This window comes from Pleurodeles waltl, chromosome 9 (genome assembly GCF_031143425.1).
Source record: "Pleurodeles waltl isolate 20211129_DDA chromosome 9, aPleWal1.hap1.20221129, whole genome shotgun sequence".
Classification (NCBI taxonomy): domain Eukaryota; kingdom Metazoa; phylum Chordata; class Amphibia; order Caudata; family Salamandridae; genus Pleurodeles; species Pleurodeles waltl.
The window spans coordinates 664,806,918-664,823,950 of NC_090448.1; the positions used below are offsets into that span (position 1 = coordinate 664,806,918).

Here is a 17,033-nt window from a genome sequence, read left to right on the forward strand (position 1 = left end):
ATGTGGAATGTGTAGATGGGCAAGAACGGGGATCTCTACCTTTCATAATCAGATTGGTGATCGATTTCCCCATCCCATCTCACATTGCATGTAACAGCAATTACGTAATTTACATGATAATTTCCAAGTGCAGCAAATACTATGTAGGCAGCACTATCAGATCCCTCAAAATAAGAATGAGCGAACACTATCGAGCAGTGAGACAAAATGACAGTCGGTATCCTTTGGCAATACACATCAATCAATGCCCGGCCCAGGGCCTAACCAAAAGCTTTGAATTTTATGGGTTTGAGAGTATATCCAAAGACCCACAAGGAGGGAATAGAGAATTACACCTTAGAAGACGTGAATGTACTTGGATCCTCAAATTAAGAGCAGTGGAGGAAGGCGTTAACACAAATTATCAAATGGAGTACTTCCTAGGTGATTAATTTTACTATCATAATAATGTATAATTTGTACACTGTATGTCCAAGTATGAATTTAATCATTACTGTCAAACTCTATCAACATAGTATATAACACTACCTAATATGGAAGAATGAGCCCAGTTTAATTCTGGTGTTAAGATGGTGAACTCTGTTCAAATGTGAACTGTTACTATCATTACAGTATTTACATTATATATGAATTCACATTTTTTTTTTTAATCAATTGGTAAGTATCACCAATCTTTGATGTTCACGTGAAACAAATAATTAGGACAATGACTACTTAGGATTACTTGGCTGATTACACTTTGTTTTACTAGTTTGTATCATCTCATTCTCTGGACCCTTCGAACAAATTACTTCTAAATTACATTATTCTCTTCATAGATTAAAAGAAGGACCAAATAAGCAGACTGCCCGTCATGCCGAAGAATTTTATACACACTCCTGAGACCTTACTCTGTGTCGTGTGACACCTTATTCGGTGTCATTCTATCAATTTGTGTAAGCGCCTAAGGCTGTTCGCATTAAATAATGCATAGCAATTTCAAGATGGCGGCCACTTTTTCTTTTAACACTCTGTCCCTTTTCTGTTTCGGGCCAGCCGATGATTCTTATCATCGATTAAAAGAAGGACCAAACAAACATACTGCCCGTCATGCCAAAGAATTTTATACACACTCCTGAGACCTTACTCTGTGTCGTGTAGGACCTTATTCGATGTCTTTCTATCAATTTGTGTAAGTGCCTAAGATTATTCGCATTAGATAATGCTTAGCAGTTTCATCCACCCAGTTGGACACTGTCTTTTAGTTGTGTCTTTCACACTCCAAGATGGCGCCCACTTTTTCTTTCAACACTCTGTCCTTTTTCTATTTCATACCAGTCGATGATTCTCATCATCGAATAAAAGAAGGACCAAACAAACATACTGCCCGTCATGCCGAGGAGTTTCTCACACACTCCTGAGACCTTACTCTGTGTCTCTTCTATACCTTATACCTCTAGGTAGGTGACATTAATGTTAACTTATGTATTTGCACTTTATTCTGAGGGGGCTGAGTCGGTTTGCTCAAGTTAGAAGCAACATAAGATTATAATCTTTGTTACATCGGTTTCAGATGAGACGGAGGGCTTACACGTCCTTTTTCTCTACATACACGCTAGCTTAATTATCGGGGAGAAAGACACAGCGCCCCCAACACAAGAAATTACCCAAAAGAACTGTTTTGTTTATAGGTATGTGACCTTTTACTTTTATAATTATGCCATATTGCTTATGCTTGTCACTACTTCCTAAGCATAGCGATCTTCTCTTCTAGATCGCACCATAAAAGGTTTTGGATCCATACTTGCTGACTTATGAGTACTCCCTCACGAAGACTCTGGGATAATAGTGTTTTGCCCCCGTCACGTGATTCCCACTACTCTTTCTCTATTGGTACGTGATAGTCCGTTTGTTAGTTCCTTTTAAATTCAGCTTACTCATTATCTTCCTCCTAATGACTTACAATAATTTTATTTCAGACCGTACATTATCTTGAAGAGTTTTACTTGATTAGGATAAGCCATTTACTCGTATTAACACCTTACTTATACTTTGGTACGTTTTTCTTCATTCAGACACACTTGCGAATGCTTAATTTAGCACACTCACTCACCAATTTCCTAGGTGTTATGACGCCTTTCTGTTCCCTTTTTCCCAATGACACCCTGTCATTAAGAGTATATTTCTCAACCTTAGTTTCCGTTTCTCATCGCCACATGTCTAGTGGGAGTCTTTATCCCTATTTCTAATTATCATTTTCTACTTCGTTTCACGTGCACATCAAACTTTTGGTGATATTTATAATAATAACAATTTTATCACTTGTGGTAGACTGTAATCACAGTTTTCTCTCTGTGGCTCCGTTTGGTAATGTCACTTGATGATTTTAGACACTCATGCGGTACTGGTGAAGGACTTGGCCACGATTTTAGTGCCAGGTATTAATTTTCCATAATCATGTATAACTACAGATTATGACCAAGCTCATTATTATGTTTCTTACAGCCCTGAGGAAGTCAATGAGATTAATTTCTCAGAGACGAAACACGTGTTGGCTGTTGGATGTTGTTGTGATGACCACATATGGAATCTTTCTGATGTGATGAACATGTATGAAAACCTCGCACAAGAATAAAGACACTGAACTTTAACTCTGTTTGGATTATATATTGATTCTCTGAAGACCAAGAACCTAACTGCACAGACTCTTATCTTATTTCATACGAGTGCCCCGGCCTTTTGAATCAGTTTGGTTTTTCCTTTGGAGAAATACTGGAGGTGCTGGGAGGACCCTCTGTTCAGGAGCACCGTATTTACTATTTATTGTTAAGAAATGTTTTGGTGATATTCTGTTAGCGCCTATCCCTATAATTTTCCCCCCTTTTCTTCACAACTTTTGGGTGGCCTGGAGTTAGTCATTGACTGCGTGCCTCATTTCGTGACACTGTGTACAACAAATGCTTTGCACTATCCTCTGATAAGCCTAACTGCTCAACCACACTACTACAAAAGAGAGCATTAGTGTTTTCTACTTTTACCTCTGTTAAGGCTCTGGGAAACCCCTGGAATCTGTGTACAAGAAGCCTCATTTTGGTATAGTATACTCAGAGTCAGCTTCCTGCAGTTACTCCCACTTTTTGCCTAGTGTCAGTATGTTTAGACTGTAGAACACAGGGATCCTGCTGACCAGGACCCCAGTGCCAGTGTTCTCTCCTCTAAATGTATCTGGTAAGCATCTTTCACACCTCACAACTGGCATATTAGTGCACCCATTTAAGTCCCTAGTATATGGTACTTGGGTACCCAGGGGATTGGTACACCAGGAGTCCCCCATGGGCTGCAGCTTGTATTGTGCCACCCACGGGGGCCCATGCAAACTGTGACTACAGGCCTGCCGTTGCAGCCTGTAGGAAATGGTGCATGCACCTTTCACCCTAGATATATGGTTTACCTTATATCACGGTCACTGCACTATGACTCTGTAAGTCACCACTAAGGTAGGCCCTTCAAACAAAGGGCAGGGTGCATGGTTCTCAGTGTGAGGGCACCCCTGCACAAGCAGAGGTGTCCCTACACACCCCAAGCTTCATTTTCTGGGCTTTATAAGTGTGAGAAAGCCATTTTAAGGTATGCAGTGCACACTGGTCAACACAAGATGTTCAACTATATAATGGCTTTACCGTACCTAGGCATGTTTGATAACAAACATGTCGGAATCATGCAACTACACTGACTTCCAGTGCTAGTTGCATGATACCATGTACTCTGGGGTTCCTAGAGGATCCCTCCATGTCTACTTGTACATTCTAGAAGGGTCTACAACCAGCCTGTGCTGCTACCGACCCCAGACACTGTTCTGCCCTCCTGCCGCTCAGGCTAAATTGGGCAGGGAAGGCAGAACAAAGGATTTCCTGGAGAGGAGAGGCGTGACAACCTCTCCTTTAGAAATAGATGTCACTGGGCTAGGGCAGGTGTGTCTCTGAGGTTCCACCAGACTGCTTTGAAGGGCACATTTCATGCCCTCCTTGCATAAAACAGTTTACTTCAGTGCAGGAGCCCCTGGCTCCTGCTCTGGTGCGAAACCACACAAAGGACAGGGAAGTGACCAGCCCCCTGTCCAGCTCTCCCTCTAGGGAGGTGCACAGAGCTCTGCCGGGTAGCCACTTTATTCTGCCATCTTGGAAATAAGATGAGCAGACTGATGGAGCTGCTTGGTCAGAACCCCTGGTTACTGCGTCTGTTTGCCATTGCCAAGGCGTGTTGGCTCTCCAGTCTGGAGACCTCCTAGCTCCAAGAAGCCCCAGCCTCTAGCACTACACAGCTCCAAGAACGACACAACATCCTCCCTGCAACTCTTGTGACATGGGCATCCCTCTTTTCAGTACTGCTAAGGCCTCCCATGCGACTCCCTATGCCTGCTGCCAGAGGGTCCGGCTAGCAATTCCTGCTGGCTCTCCTGCTGTTTGAGGGATGGCCCTGACTAACCTGCAAAGGAAGAGTCTCCTGGGATCTTCCTGCATTGCCTGGACTCCACAGCTGCACTTCTTCGACCACCGATTGAAAAGCATCACCAAAAAGGGTGGGCATTGCCCCTTGCATCCCCTGGGCACCCCTGGGTGGTGTGAACTCTGTCACCTCTTTAAGTCCTCTTCTGGAATCCATGCTTGGGTTCCACTGACCTGGTCCATGGGTCGCGACAGCAGCTGGACACCTGAGGTTCCCTAGTGAATTCAACAGGAGGTTCCGACACAACTTCAACCCTATGCACCTGAGCTGCCTGGGGTGGCGACACTCTTGAACCTCCCTTGTCCCTAAAAGTTATTCCACCTAGAACTCCACCAGCTCTGGCCTGGAATCTTAACATTGTGCTTACAAGGCTTATGGGTCCACCATTAGAACCCATGCATTCTTGCTCTCTTCAGTTTCTATCATGGAAAGTTGCTTTTTTGGTAGCAGTTACTTCCTGAAGAAGAGTTAGTGGAATTCAAGCTTTCACTTTAGAAGAACCTTTCTTCCACATTCACAAACACAAAATAGTACACAGGACAAATCCAAAATTTCTACCCAAAGTGGTTTCACCATTTCACATCACATCAGTCAGTCAGTAGAATTGCCAGTCTTCTTTCCACAGCCAGATTCAGTTGCTGAAAGAGCTCTTTACACTCTTGATGTCAAAAGAGCTCTCATCTACGTTATTTGGACAGAACAAAAGATTTCAGAAAATCTGACCAACTTTTTGCGGCTTTTAAACAGCTTCATAAGGGTAATCCTATTTCAAAACAAGGATTAGCCAGATGGATAGTAAAGTGTATTCTAACTTGCTATCTCAAAGCTAAAAGGCAACTATTAGTAACTCCTAAAGCACATTCTACTAGAAAGAAAGGAGCTTCAATGGCATTCTTAGGAAATATACCAATGTCAGAAATATGCAAAGCCGCTACATGGTCTACACCACACTCGATTACAAAACACTATTGTGTGGATGTGTTGTCTCGCCAATAAGCACATTTTGGTCAAGCAGTGCTTAAAACACTATTTCAAACTTCTCCAACTTCTGCAGGCTAGCCACCGCTTATTTTAGGATGGGACTGCTTTTCAGTCTATGCAAAGCATGTGTACCTGCAGCTACATATGCCATCGAACGGAAAATGTCACTTACCCAGTTTACATCTATCCGTGGCATGTAGTGCTGCAGATTCACATGCGCCCTCCCTCCTCCACGGAAGCCTGTGGCCATTGTGGTACTTTCTTGTGTAAATATGTATATACATTGCAAGGACTTCTTTACTCACTATATATATGTACATATACAATTCTTCACTCCTTACTTCACCCTCCTGTAGGAAAACAATCTAACAAAGGGCGCGATGCCCATGCGCACTATCACCGAGAGGAGGAGTCACTCAATCTTGTGACTCGAAAAAGCTTCCTAGAAGAAAGACAACTTTTAACACTCTGAGCCCAACACTAGATGGAAAACTTATGCAAAGCATGTGTATCTGCAGCTACACATGCCTTCAGACCCCACCCTCAGGCCTAAAAGTCTGTCTTTCTGCTCCGCTAGGGACTGATGCATCCCTATCCCAAAAGCAAGCAAGAGGAAATTTCAATTATTTTGGGTGGTGGTCTTGCATATGGGCCAGGAGAGTGGGGCTAAATCCCACACGCACGCTGAATGGATGAACTTTCCGGGCTTGGGTCAGCTGCCACCTGAGGAAACCTACTAAACCTAGACATTTCTGAAAACTAGACATCAAGGGAAGTCCAGGGTGGTGTACCCTGAGTGTATTCCAGTTTTCTTACCCACAATGCCCTCCAAACCTGAAGCGTTGCCTAAAACCACACTTCTTCCTAGCATTTCTGTGACTAACTTTTGGAATCTGAAGTTATCCAGAACATTTCTACCACCAAGCGCTCCCCCCAGTGAGCCCGTGAAAATGGTACCCTTCTTGTGTAGCTCAGCATAGCACCTGCAAAACAAAAATCGCTAAAATGAAAATGGAGAATTTGGCAAAAGGAGTAGGTGTAGTAATTGGGCCCTGGCTCAGCCACCACCTAGGGAAACTTACTAAACCCAGACATTTCTGAAAACTAGACATCTGGGGAATCTAGGGTAGTAACCTTGAGTGGATCCCACAATGCTTTCTAACCCACAAAGCCCTGTAGACCTCGCCTAAAATAATTTATTTTTCTGGCATTTCTGTAACATAAATTTCTGGACTTCGAAAGGATCCACAAAATTTCTACCATGCAATGTTGCCTTAATTGTCCAGATAAAAACACTACCCTATTTGTGTGGGTATGCCTAGCATCTAAGACAAGGGCTGTACCAAAACACAATGTGAAGACATCAACCTTTCCTGTCAAAACATTGACCTGATTGGGCAAAGTGAATAGTGGTGGTAGTTTGACTGAACCTGGCTGCCACCTGAGGAAACCTACCAAACCTAGACTTTTCTGAAAATTAGGCACCTGTGAAATCAAGGGTGAGGTGGATCCCACAATATTTTCTCATCCACAAGTTTGTGCAAACCTCAAACCTTGCCTAAAATCACTTAACCCTGGTCTGATCTGTTCCTATCATGGGCATAGGCCCAACCACACCAGTGGAGTAGCATTTCTGCTAAGACTCTTGGAAGAGCGCTGGGTAGGAGTTTTGTGGATCCCTGTGGATTCTGGAAGTTGGCATCACAGAAATGCAAGGAAAATGTGTGCTTTAATGCAAAATTTGAAGTTTACAGGGTTTGTGGGTAGGAAAAAATCATGGGATCCACATGAGGCACAACAACACAGACTCCCCTGGGTCAAGTATTCAGAAATGCCTGGGTATGACAGGCTTCCCTCTGTAATGCCCGAGTCCAGGCAAGTAACCACAGTTACCCCCACTGCTGATGTCTTCACACTGCATTTTGATGTGTTTACTGTTGTGGGTGCTGCCCCACCCATATAAGTAGAGTATTATTATTATTTTTTTAAAGCGGAGACGTGGGAACACTTAGTAGTAGGACATTTGTCGATCCCCGCAGATTCTGGAACTTTCCTTTACAGAAATGTGAAGAAAATGTATGTTTTTAGACAAAGTCTGAGGTTCGTAAGGGCTTCCGGGTAAGGAAACCTCTAAGAATCACACAAGAGACACCACCTTGGACATCCCCGGGTGTCTAGTTTTCAGAAATCTCTGACTATGGTAGTTTCATCGGTTGAAGCTAAGCCTTGGCCCAAAATCAGTACCTACTCAAATTTTGCTGGGTGTAATGTGATGTCTCTGGGTTGTGTTTTGGGGCATTTTGTGTAGTATGCGCTAAACCCAGCCACACAAGTGATATCCCATTTTTATTGGGAGACCGGTGGGAACAGAGTAGTAGAAAATTTGTTATGACTAACCGAGTTTCTCTGTATTTCTGGCTTCCAAATGTAAGCCACTGTTCAAGAAAGAATACATTCTGCAAAATCCCCTCTGAAATACACGATAGTATGGGCTCCCACAAACTCAGAAGTGTACAAATAGCTGCTGTTCTTAAACTCAGTATCTTGTGTATATTTTATAAATATATAGGTTGCCTTCATACTCATGTTTCCCTTTTTATATTTTACCATATAATTTGCTGTATACTCTGTACACAATGAAAAATCATTGTAATGTGTAGCTCAGTTGTTGGCGCTTCGTACTGTGTGCCTTTGGAGAACCCACAAAGCCTATATTTCCCTGCAACCAGATGGGCGTATCCAACGTAATGGTATATTGCTTTTGTAAACTGGCCATTGTAGTAAGTTTCAGATAAAACATTGATACAAATGACTGTTTCCTACTCATTTGCATTAGAAATGTACAGTATCCCGGATCACTGAAGGAGTTCATACTGTTCTCCACCATAAACTTCAAGAAGGATGAAACCGAAAAATTTGGATAAACTATTGCTCAGAAAAAAGCAAAAAAACTTTGATGAAGTAAAATGTTTTTGGTACAACTTCTTTTCCGCAAAGGCTGGGAAGATGGTGATCCTAGCACAGTAAATCTTTTTGGAAAAAAAAGTTCAAATGTGACGTACCCCTAACGTCCAAGAAAGGGCTTAGTACCACGCGGAGAGGAAGCCATAGAGTCAAGAGGTTAAGGACAAAAATGTGTCTCTGTTGACTAACTCAGCTCAAAGCATGAAATACGACTGCTTTAGCAGCACTTAAGCTCTGGACAAGAGCCATTATCCATTACTAATTTGCCAAAAGTTTGGGTACAAGGGAATTTGAAGACAATTTGAAGATCACAAATACAAGGTTTGGTTCTGCAGCAACCACTCAAATCAAATCAGACCTTAGGCTGTGTAAAAGTCTCCCAAATATGGACCTGGCCTTGCATCTCTTGCATTAGTTGTACCTGTGCGTAGTAGTGGTGTAGGAAAATACCACTGTTGGCATGGTCACCCCCAACTTTTTTCCTAGTATTAATGCCAGCTTTCATTGGAAGTGTGCTGGGACCCTGCTGACCAGGGCCCAGGACCAGTGTCCTTTCCCTAAAACTGTACCTTTGTCTCCACAATTGGCACAGCCCTGGCACACAGTTAAGTCCCCTGTAAAAAGTACCCCTGGTACCAAGGGCCCCAAGGGCTGCAGCATGTATTATGCCACCCCCAGGGACCCCTCACTCAGTACATGTACACTGCTTTGCAGCTTGTGTGCGCTAGTGGAGAGAAATGACAAAGTGGACATGGCACTCCCCTCAAGAGTGCCATGCCCACAAACCACTGCCTGTGGCATAGGTAAGTCACCCCTCTAGCAGGCCTTACAGCCCTAAGGCAGGGTACACTATACCAAAGGTGAGGGCATAGCTGCTTGGGCACTATGACCCCACAGTGTCTAAGTCCATTCTCAGACATTGTAAGTGCAGTGAGGCCATATTAAGTATATAGTCTGGGAGTCTGTCAAAACAAACTCCACAGTTCCATAATCGCTACACTGAATACTGGGAAGTTTGGTATCAAACCTCTCAGCACAATAAACCCACACTGATGCCAGTGTGGGATTTATTGAAAAATGCACACAGAGGGCATCTTAGAGATGCCCCTTGTATGCTAGCCAAACTGCTAGTGCAAGGCAGACCGGTCTGTGCCAGCCTGCCACTTCCAGGCGAGTTTCTGACCACATGGGTTGAGTGCCTTTGTGCACTCTGTGGTCAGAAACAAAGCCTGTCCTGGCGGGAGCCTCAAAGGCTCAAGCCTGGTGTTACAGTGCCACAGGGCACTCTTGCTAGTGGAGATGCACGCCTCCTGGACGAGCCCCCACTATTTGCAATAAGTCCGGAGGGATAATGAGAAAAACAAGGAGGAGTCACCCCTCCAGCCAAGTCCACCCCTAGGGTGACCAGAGCTGAAGTGACCCTTCTCCTTGAGAAATCCTCTATCTTGCTTTGGAGGAGTAAGACCAATAGGGATAGGGAAGTGCCCCTCTCCGCAGAGGGAGTGGGCACAAGGAGGGTGTAGCCACCTTCAGGGACAGTAGCCATTGGCTACTGCCCTCTGCCCCTAACACACCCCTAAATTTAGTATTTAGGGGCAACCCTGAACCCAGCTCTTCAGATTCCTGACAACCTCAAGAAAGAAGGACTGCTGAGCTGAAAACCCCGCAGAGAAGAGGAGACACCAACTGATTCAGCTCCAGCCCTACCGGACCGTCCCCTACTTCAAAAAGCTGCGAGAAAAGAAGCAACATGTCCTGCAGGACCAGCGACCCTTGAAAAGCCTCCAGGGGACTGCCTGCCTCACTGAGAACCAAGAAACTCCCGTGGACAGTGAACCAGTCCAAAAAAAGACAAAGAGACCAACTTTAAAGGGACTCTCCTCTCACAACAGAAGCGTGAGTCCAACTACTCTGCACCCAACGCCCCTGGTCCATGTCCAGAGAAACCAACTATCCAGAGAGGACCCCCAGGTAACTAAGACGACGTGTCCACCCTGGGCTGACCTCTCTGCACCCCCACGACGACGCCTGCAGAGGGAATCCAGAGGACCCCCCCTGACGTGTCTGCCCGGGACGAAGATATCCGACACCTGGAGAAGCACTGCACCCACAGTCCCCAGGCCTGTGAGAACCCGACCACCGGTGCAGCCCTGACCAGCAGGCTGCCCTTACCCTTGCCCAGTCGGTGGTTTGCCCGAGAGGCCCCCCTGTGCCCTGCCTGCAGCGCCTAAGTGACCCCCAGGTCCCTCCACAGAATTCTATTGAGAACCCGACGCCCTGTTGGCACACTGCACCTGGCCAAACGCGTGCCACTGAGGGTGAGGTTTTTGTGCCTACTTGGTGCCCCTCCAGTACTCCTCCAAACCCCCCTGGTCTGCCCTCCGACAACGCGGGTACTTACCTGCAAGCAGACTAGAACCGGAGTACCCCCTGTCTCTATAGGCACCTACGTAATTTTGGCTCCTGTTTGACCTCTGCACCTGACCAGCCCTGTGCTGCTGGGTGTTTGGGGTTACCTTGAACCCCCAACGGTGGGCTACCTATGCCCCGGAGACTGAACCCGTAAGTGTGGTACTTACCTCAGAAACTGTACTTTACTTACCTCCCCCAGAAACTGTTGAAAATTGCACAGTGTCCACTTTTAAAATAGCTTTTTGCAATTTTAAAGAAAACTGTGTACAATATTGATTCTATTCAAAGTCCTAAGTATTACTATGCAAAATACCTTTCATTTAATGTAGTTACCTGCTAAATTAATCTTGTGGTTCTAAAAATAAATTAACAAAAGAATATTTTTCTATATAAAACCTATTGGTCTGGAATTAAGTCACTGAGTGTGTGTTTTCACTTATTGCTTGTGTGTGTACAACACATGCTTAACACTACCCTCTGATAAGCCTAACTGCTCAACCACAAATAGAGCATTAGTATTATCTATTATTGCCTCCGTCAAGCCTCTTGGGGAACCCCCTGGACTCTGTACACACTATATCTCATTTTGATATAGTATATACAGAGCCAGCTTCTTGCAAGTGGTGACTCATTGAGATACCATCTCACGCAACTTATAAAATTGAGACACCACTGTTTATCGATCATTATGACTAAGTTCAATTTCTTTCAAATCTGTCCCCAGGACATGGTGGTCAAACCTCTGGAGACCAGGAACTGAGAAAGCAGTGTATGGAGTGCTACAGTCCTGCAAGCTAATTTGTGCTCCTTTTCAAAGGAAGATGAGTATAATTCATCAGAAGATACCATGCACAGCATTGTCAAAAGATCAAAGCAATATATATGAAAAATAACCCAATTATATGCATGAGATACTGCGTTGCATGAATACATGGCAATATGCTCCTCTGCACGTATGTCAAAAGAGGTCCTTTTATCATTTCAGAATAGAGGGAGACAAACTCTACTGGACAATGTTAAACCCTATGTTTGCAATATAAGAGCACCTGAGAGAGAAAACCACTGTCATTCAGTGAAAAAACAGTGGGAAGAAATTATATATTTATATTTTGATTTAGTATTTAAAGTCCAGCAAATAATTAAAAACTGCAAAAGACACAAACAGGTTAATGCCCCTAATTGAGACAGAAAATAAATGAATGTCATGGTGAAAGGACTCAGACAAGATGATTTTGAAAGTCACTTGAAAATCAATCTGTTCCACCTCTGTATCCTACATCATATTGTGGTATTCTGGGGAGGCTTGCACTGGGTGTTTCATATTTGAAAATCCCAATACACAGCAAATTGAATCAAATGACATTTCAAGATACTATTTAGGTTGTTATGGTACACTCTGGCTGTTAACTTCTAAATATTGCAGCAGATTGAATTATTGGTTTATGTACGGGTAACCACCAATTCTTACCTTTTTCAAATGGGTGCTATCCTGACTTGACTCCAGGGCAGGGCTCTCATCATCATATACATCATCCTCAATGCTGATGAATACGTTAGGAGTTTCCAATTCTGGACCTTCCTCTTGGAACTCCATGGACTCTTCTACTGATGGGACTGGGGCAAGGTGGGCAGGACGTGGTGGGCCTGTTGGATTCTTTAGCTTCTGCTCCTCTTCCAGTTGGCGTTTTAGTGCTTTCTCTTGGGCGAGACGGATAGATATCATGTCCTGTGCAGTGCGTGGCACAGCCTTGAGTTCTATCTCCTCCTGCCAAAGACCAACAAAAGCAATACAATGAAACTGATGAGTGACCAAACAGACCACTGCAGCATGCAAAAAGCGTACTCACTGCAAACAACGCCCAGCTCAAATAGATGGTCTTCACTGTGATACACTAGGAACATGCTGCATTTATATCTTACAACCGGTAAATATGCAGTTTGTTCATTTTGAGAGGTTCGTGCCCCCAAATGATCGGGTCCATTAAAAATGCACTGAGGGATATCTTCCACCATATCAACTTTTAGGAACAAATCCATGGAAAGATACCCTTGTATAAGCATGCAGTTATGTACTTAAACCCAACCAAAAATCCCTCCCTCTCAAAACGGTCTGTCTCTATTGACAGCATAGCATGGAGTTAGTCTCCAGCCTGTAAATGTGCTGTGTGTAAAAGTAGCAGGCTGGCAGAGAGATTTGCAGTTTGGAATCTGTAAGTAAATGTTTTTTTCCAATCAAATGTTTTTCAAACTGCATATAGAATCTTCCAGTCGCCTCAAACTTAACTTCTACAAGCATTGCAGTGGCTGCATTTGCCGCACTGTGTTTACAGCAGAATCTTGAGCTTCCCAACTCTACCCGCAACAGTCCACAATCTCTTTGGAGGTGAAGCAATACAGCTTTTACCCAACACTTTACTCAGTGGCATTATTCGGTTAGTAGATAGATGTGAACCAAGTCCGCCTTAACTGTTAAATGCAAAGGAAATGTACACAATATAATGGCCACGTGCCATCACAGAACTAAGTGTAAGAGAATAATTGTACAAACTACTGTCCATAGTTAGTGAGGAGCCCTTAGGCAACACCAAAGGCAACCATTCACTCTTGAAAATATTAACCGCTTTTTCCTCTGGTAACATGGGCTACATTTTAGCCCAGTAACATAGCGGAGGAGGCAAAAGAATTACTGGTGCATATTACTACTGACGTAAGGAGGGTTATTACATAAATTAACTTGTATATGCTCAAGTTCCATGCCTTCTAGCCATAAGCACAGAGAGATTCCATTGCATAATAAATGTGAAGGATGTCAATGATGTCCTCAATTGGTCGGTCATCTGATAATGTTTTTTTTAGAATTTCCTCACTAAACTATACATCAGCACTTTTAACAGTATTCAAATGGCATATAATAAGGCATTTGAGTGTTCAGTTTGCATACATTGTGAACTCCATTGGAGCTAATGCTTTCAGGAACTGTAAAAATGAACAAGCTACTTTACTTTGGTACGACTTTATCTGATGGCTAATCGATCCAACATCAGAGTCCTTACCTTTAGAATATCCCCAAGCGTCAGATTTTACCCAGAAGATTTTTTAGCATAAACCCTGTGCTTTAGTCGGAGGTGGAGTGTGGCTGCATGTTGGCCTCACTCTATCCAGACAGTGATGGCTGGAGTCCTATATAAGCACCACCAAAACACGCGGACACCAGTTTCTTTCTTGATACTGTCCCTGGCCTAGGACACAGAGCTAAAAACAAACAAATATTTGTATCAGTATGCAGATCTCCAATTTGAGACCTTTTTAGATTAAAAAGTTAATTCACAGAATGAAAAGGCGGGAAAGCGGTGAAGAATCTGCGGTTAGAGTATCCACCAGAAAGAGCATTAACGAAGATAAGTACCTTGTTCTTCTAATGTATACTTCTAATCACAGATTTCTTACCTATTTGAATAGATACCAAAGCAGTACCTCTCCTGGTGGTGGGTGTGTGGGATGACTTAGACCAACATGTCCCACAGGACCGAACAGCCAAAATGCCCTACCCATTTGATCTGGATGTCAAGGCCATAGTACTTCTTGAACGTTTGCAATGATGCCCACATTGCAACCCGACAAGTATTCAGAATAGCCACTTTGCATGTCAGCGCAGTGTTAACTGCCCCAGCACAATGGCTCCTCCATCATTGTGGAGGCTGCTTCTTGGCCAAAGAATAGCAGCTCTTAATTCAGAGGACTATCAAACTCTTCCGCACTGCCTTGCATTTCTTTGTCCCAGAGAACCCCCAAAAAATTTGGTTTTCCACCTGCTGGTCTTTGGTACAATCAATGTAAAACACAGTGCTATTATGGGTCCAAACAATGGAGTCTTGTCTACTTTTTGGAGGGGTGAGCTGGAGCAAAATAATGAACTGTCTGCCATGAAAGGGAATAAGAACCTTTGGTAGAAAGGATGCTCTAGTTCTCAGCACCAGTTTGTCCTGAAAAGTGGTGGTGAAGGACAGCTGAACTGCTAGAGTTTGCAGCTCACTCTCATGACAAACTGAAGTTATCACAATGAGAAACATCTTTTAGGTGGTCAGGAAACAGAGGACTGTGCAATGGCTCAAAAGAGGATGACATAAAAGTAAGAACCAAATTAAGGTCTCAAAGGCTTCATGAAGGGTTCAGGAGTAAACCTTTGAGAAAGATGAGGGTCTGCAGGGTGGTGCAACTGCGATCAAGCAGTGACCTACGCAGCAGATCTCTTGCAGTCTCCCCTGAAACTGACAGGTTCCCTTGGTGCTGACCCACTGAGACTTCAGATCCTACTGCAGAGCAACATATGTCCACCTGGCATGGTAGAGAAATAGGATTCAAGAGGCCAATAGACCAAGTAGCCTAAAAGCCACCCTCACTAGGACACAGGACAGAGGCTGAAACTTTGGGATTTTAGCCTAAATGCCCCAGACTCTCTGATCTGGAGTGAAGGCCCAGTAATGCACTATATATCCAATATGCCTTTGATGAAAAGGAGTTTCTTAGAAGGAGTTAGGTGTGACTTTGGCATGTTCTTAGTGAACCCCCACAATTTCAGGATGTTTGTTACAGCCAGTAATCAAGGTAGGGGATAGTGAGTACATCCTGTAGTAAGCTGGGTTCTGGTTGTAGTACCCCCAACTTTTTTGCATGGTGTCAGTATGATTTGGACTGTAGTGCACTGGGATCCTGCTAACCAGGGCCCCCGGTGTTAGTGCTCCTTTCCCTAAATGTGGTTGCTTGGTAACTTTTTACACCCACAATTTGCATACTGGTGCACCTTTTTAAGTCCCTAGTATACGGTACCTTGGTACCCAGGGCATTGGTACACCAGGGGCCCCCCATGAGCTGCAGCATGTATTGTGCCTCCTATAGGAGCCCATGCAAACTGTGTCTCCAAGCCTGCCATTGCAGCTTGCATGAAATGGTGCATGCACCCTTTTCACCACCTAACCTGGTCACTGCACTTAGACACTAAGTCATCCCTCTAGTAGGCAGGGTGCATGTCCCTAGCTGGGAGGGTTCCCTGCATGAGCAGGGTGGCCCTACAGATCCCAGGCCAATTGCTGGACTCTGCAAGTGTTGGGAAGCCATCTTAAGGTGTGTAGTGGACACTGGTCAATACAAGTGGTCCAACTACTTAATGGCTTCTCCAAACCTAGTTATGTTTGGTATCAAACATGTTGGAATAATGCAACTACACAGACTCCAGTGTTAGTTGCATGATACCATGTACTCTGGTGGTTCCTCTTCTTCAGCTCCTGTTTGCATTTGCCAGTGCTAGTTGGTGACCTGGCTGGTCACTGACCCTCCTGCAATCTGGTGACCATTGAGGGACAGTTCGTAGGCGACTCCCAAGATCTTCTGCAGCCCCTGAACGTCTTCTTCCACTGACTTGCAGTAACTTCACCTTCAGGAGGGTGGGCATTACCACCTCCACCACCTGGACACCTCCAAGGGTGCTGGACTCTGTCCCCTTCCTTTGCAGGTCCGCCACGTCCGGAATCCGTCCCTAAATTCCACCTGCCTGGTCCATGGGTCGTGACAGCAACTGGACAATCCGAAACTTCCAATGGCTTCAGAGAGAGTCCCTTCTCCCCTCTTCATCTGGGTCCCTGGTGTAGGTACTCCTGTCTTCTGAGTATCCTGGGGTAGGGGCACTCTCCATCCATCCTCTTGCCTACTGGTTTCCTCAGGGTCCACTGGGAAGGGTCCTGAATTCCACAAACTCCAACCACTACTCCCAGTCTTAAGTCTATGGGACAAATGGGTGGATAACTACCTTGCAACTGGTTGCTGGGGACACTTACTGTACTTACCGCTGGTGCTTCTAACTGCCCCAAGCTAACTAGCACCCTTACCTTGGTTGGGGGGGGTGTCTCTGTTTCACATTCCACTTTTTCAGTAGATGGTTTGGCCCTCCCAAAGGACCCTGTGTTTTTTTAGCTATTTGTCATGGTTATTTTGTGTACATATACTAATGCTATTCTAGTAGTAGTGCTGTAATAAAGTATCATTTGTTTTTCCAACACTTGTGTGGTTCTTTCCTGTGAGTGAGTTACTGTCTGACTACTGTGGTATTGCAAGTGCTTAACATTCCTCCTGGATTAGCTTTAGCTGCTCGCCTCAGCTACCCCTATAGAGCTTTTGCTATCTGGACACCTAGTCAC

The 17,033-nt window shown here is 44.4% G+C and overlaps 1 protein-coding gene across 5 annotated transcripts in view; it reads right to left on the minus strand.

The window, feature by feature from the left end:
* SYMPK (symplekin scaffold protein) overlaps positions 1 to 17,033 on the minus strand; it is a 1,084,618-nt gene that overhangs the window by 66,013 nt on the left and 1,001,572 nt on the right. For all 5 annotated transcript variants that reach the window (XM_069207742.1, XM_069207740.1, XM_069207741.1 and 2 more), the window contains one exon: positions 12,311 to 12,607. In XM_069207742.1, the coding sequence (XP_069063843.1) occupies positions 12,311 to 12,607 (297 nt within the window). The remainder of the gene's footprint in view (positions 1 to 12,310; positions 12,608 to 17,033) is intronic.